Source organism: Cupressus sempervirens, chromosome 10, assembly GCF_028749045.1.
Source record: "Cupressus sempervirens isolate cs-2001-9-10 chromosome 10, ASM2874904v1, whole genome shotgun sequence".
In the NCBI taxonomy this organism is placed as follows: domain Eukaryota; kingdom Viridiplantae; phylum Streptophyta; class Pinopsida; order Cupressales; family Cupressaceae; genus Cupressus; species Cupressus sempervirens.
The window spans coordinates 771,145,999-771,149,138 of record NC_143127.1 but is presented as its reverse complement, the minus strand read 5'-3'; the positions used below and the strand labels follow the sequence as shown (position 1 = coordinate 771,149,138).

At 30.5% G+C, this 3,140-nt stretch overlaps 1 protein-coding gene across 1 annotated transcript; it reads right to left on the bottom strand.

The window, feature by feature from the left end:
• Window positions 1-390: 390 nt before the first annotated feature.
• LOC149536146 (truncated transcription factor CAULIFLOWER A-like) lies at window positions 391-2,139 on the bottom strand. Its single transcript, XM_089806827.1, has 9 exons — window positions 1,955-2,139; window positions 1,737-1,794; window positions 1,556-1,617; window positions 1,248-1,347; window positions 1,028-1,078; window positions 906-926; window positions 775-816; window positions 525-682; window positions 391-418 (listed from the first exon to the last, which is right to left on the bottom strand). Exons 1-9 carry the CDS (start codon window positions 2,137-2,139, stop codon window positions 391-393), a joined length of 705 nt encoding a protein of 234 aa, XP_089662953.1.
• Between the last annotated feature and the right edge of the window lie 1,001 nt (window positions 2,140-3,140).

The following is a 3,140-nucleotide window of genomic DNA, read 5'->3' as shown; positions in this document are numbered from 1 at the left end:
TTGAATATAATTTTTTTCATATTTATAAAAAACCAATAAGAACATAAAATATTATATAACATAAAATATTATATTATAGAGCACCATGTCAATGATCCCAATATGATTAACTGAAGATTAGAGCAGCCAAACAATATCTTGAATACAAACAACAACAGTTTTAAGATTGAACTATTTGAAATTTAAATCATCTGTGAAGGTTTTACAATATGATCATATGATATTAGTGAGGACTACAAAAAAAACAATAGGCAAGCACACATTTCCATGTTTGTGGTGCGGGAGAAACATTCCCACAAGAAAAGCCAGAATAATATTCAACAGTTGTCTGATTTTGTGCTGCCCATCTTCGAACAATGCCTACAAACCGTAGAAACAAAATGATAGACATCAACTGCTTTGATCGAAGCTGCCATATCTGTCATCAAAAGTAAAACAGATAATGAAATATCAGTTTTCATATTTGAGAAATATTTTTATATAACAGATAACATAAGTTATAGTACTTATAACATTATATTTACCCCAAACATAGTTCAGGCTCTAGATACTGATCTGGTTCACTCAAATCTATTTCACTTTGCCGCAGACGAACAGGAGTTGTGGGGAGGAAATTAAAATGATTTTGTTCATCTTCCCCAAATGCCTTATCTAATGTCTGCCCTCTACTACAATTATATACCTGAAAATATCCAAGGTTGAATATTATTAAGGACTTTTAAGACACTAATAACTTTGAAATGATTAGAAAAGTTGAATATTTATTACACCTACCATTTTTTGAAGATGGGCAACTCTTTCTCGCAGAACTTCACTCTATAAAATGGTCAAGAGAAATGCTGTTAGACTCTCACAATTCGTATAGAGAAATAATTTATAATCTGCGGATCAATTTAAAATCTTACCTCTCTTTCAACTTCTTGAATCTGAGATATTCACACCACCAAAAAGAATTAGAAAAACTGTAGTTAACTTTAAACCCACTTAAGTTTAGGGAAGTTCTCAAAATATTTCACTAAAATCTTACCTTCCTTAGGCTGCGCTCCTCTTGTTGAATAAGCTGATCAGTGATTTCATGCTTTTATATGAACAACCAGAGGAAATAGTCATGAAATGGGTTAAGCTAGTTTTATCAAAATTATTTGACCCACATAGGAAAAGCTTTTGTTCCACTAAAATGGCAGCAAGCTAAATTGCAAACTATTTTTCAGTGTTTAAACAGAGCCAAGAGTTTCAACAGTACTCACTTTCCTTGACTTGATTCTAGTTATTGAATCACTGAGTTCATCTTCAAGATTGTCCAGATCCTTCAGTGGAAGTTCAGTGAGATTATCCCCCATGAAATGCCTGTTAATCCATAATATTTTATGTCTAAATATTAGTTTTTCACACTCTCTTGTATTTTTCTTGACTTAGTTGGATTTATTTTACTTGTATATAGATTAATATTTTGAATTGTATTCTATGATTCACCTTTAGAATGCTTCTATAAAAAACAAATACAATCAAATTCAAAAAAGTAAAATGATGGTATTAAGTAAAACCCATAAAATACCTCAGAGCAGCACGAAGCCTCTTATTCTCAGCTAGTAAGCTTTTAAAATGAAAGGAAGTATTCTGCATATTTGCTCCATCATATTAAAATGTGACTCCTTCAATCTTACTACACAATGCCCTTTTATCTCTTATTTTAAACAAACTATTAAAAATAAACTCAAACTTAGATTTGTTCTTACTGGATCTCCATGAAATCTCCCTTCGACCAAATGGTATCTCTCTATGATTCTTTCTAGGCTGTTGAAATTGTTAAATCATTTAAATTTTAAATGATCGTTTAACAACAAATTGAATGCAAAAACAATGACAATATAATAGAAAAATAATAATATCAACTTTAAACTATTGTTAGATAGATATATGTACACAAACACTTCTTGTAGTTAAAACACATTACTTTGAAGAATCAGGGTATGTGAATAGCTTTCCATTGCTGGAAAATATAACAAGACCAACATCTGCAGAGCATAAAATGGAAAGCTCTTGAGCTTTCTTTAAAAGGCCAACTCTTCTCTTGGAGAAGGTGACCTGCCTATTTGATGGATTTTCAATTTTTTTAATCTCAATCTTTCCTCTGCCCATTTTGTTTCTCTGAAGAAGAGGTTGAACTTATTGCAAAAACACAACAGAAACATCAACATCTATGCAGAAGTTCAGTCTCAGGGTTCCTTAAATGGAGGGAGAAAGCTCCATCGAATATCGCACCTTAGATCTGTAACTTTGGAGATGGCCAATGTATTCAGAAAGGAGTACAAGGAGCATTCTTTGACCGTTTGTACTCTATTCTTTATCCATTCAATATTTCTACAGTTGTTTGCTAGTAGATCACAAGGTACAAATTGGACATTAAACCATCCCTCACTAGATGTGAATGCAACAGTCTCACGCTTCCACATATAAATGGAGACATAAAGGAATACTGTTAACAAGTTTCCCACCTAAATGGAAGCTATTTTGGTAGCTTCTTTTCTCCTATGTAAATAATCAGATTCTAAGAATGCTATGAATAGATGTCAGCGTGCTAATATTATTTGGTTCATTTTAATAATTGTTTGGTGTATAATATTATTATTGATATCAAGAAGTTTTAGTGTGTCAACAATATCATTTTAAAATATATTATAATTTTTAAGTATATTTAATTGCATATAAGCACATCTAACTATCTAAAGTTCTCAGTATTAAAATTGATTTCAGAAACTTATTACAAAATAATTCTAACATTTTCAAATTAGTTACTAGTTTCACTTGATATACTATACTAACCATGGTTACAAGCAATACTATTTCATTACAAAACTATATATTTCTACATAAAACTTCATGTTAATACACTTAAGTCTCTAAAGTAAAACTCTTTATTATTATCTAGCTTCTCATTAAATATTGTATAAATCATATAACATGAATATAAAAAATCAATCATATTTATACTGTTTCACATAAGAATGATCACGGTACCCTCATCTAATAGTTTATCTCCACAAATTGTGTAAGCTACTCTAAAAAACAAGCTCAATACTCCTATAAGTAGAATACACACCATATCACTAGTTTTAGGCTAAATGTTATAGTAGATTTTT

Excerpts from the sequence above, each read along its gene's own strand:
- LOC149536146 (XM_089806827.1), bottom strand. The coding sequence starts at position 2,139 with ATGGGCAGAGGAAAGATTGAGATTAAAAAAATTGAAAATCCATCAAAT. Across the intron at positions 817-905 it reads TTCAAGAAGTTGAAAGAGAG|AGTGAAGTTCTGCGAGAAAG; the intron begins GTAAGATTTTAA and ends ACCATTTTATAG. Across the intron at positions 683-774 it reads TTGCCCATCTTCAAAAAATG|GTATATAATTGTAGTAGAGG; the intron begins GTAGGTGTAATA and ends GGATATTTTCAG.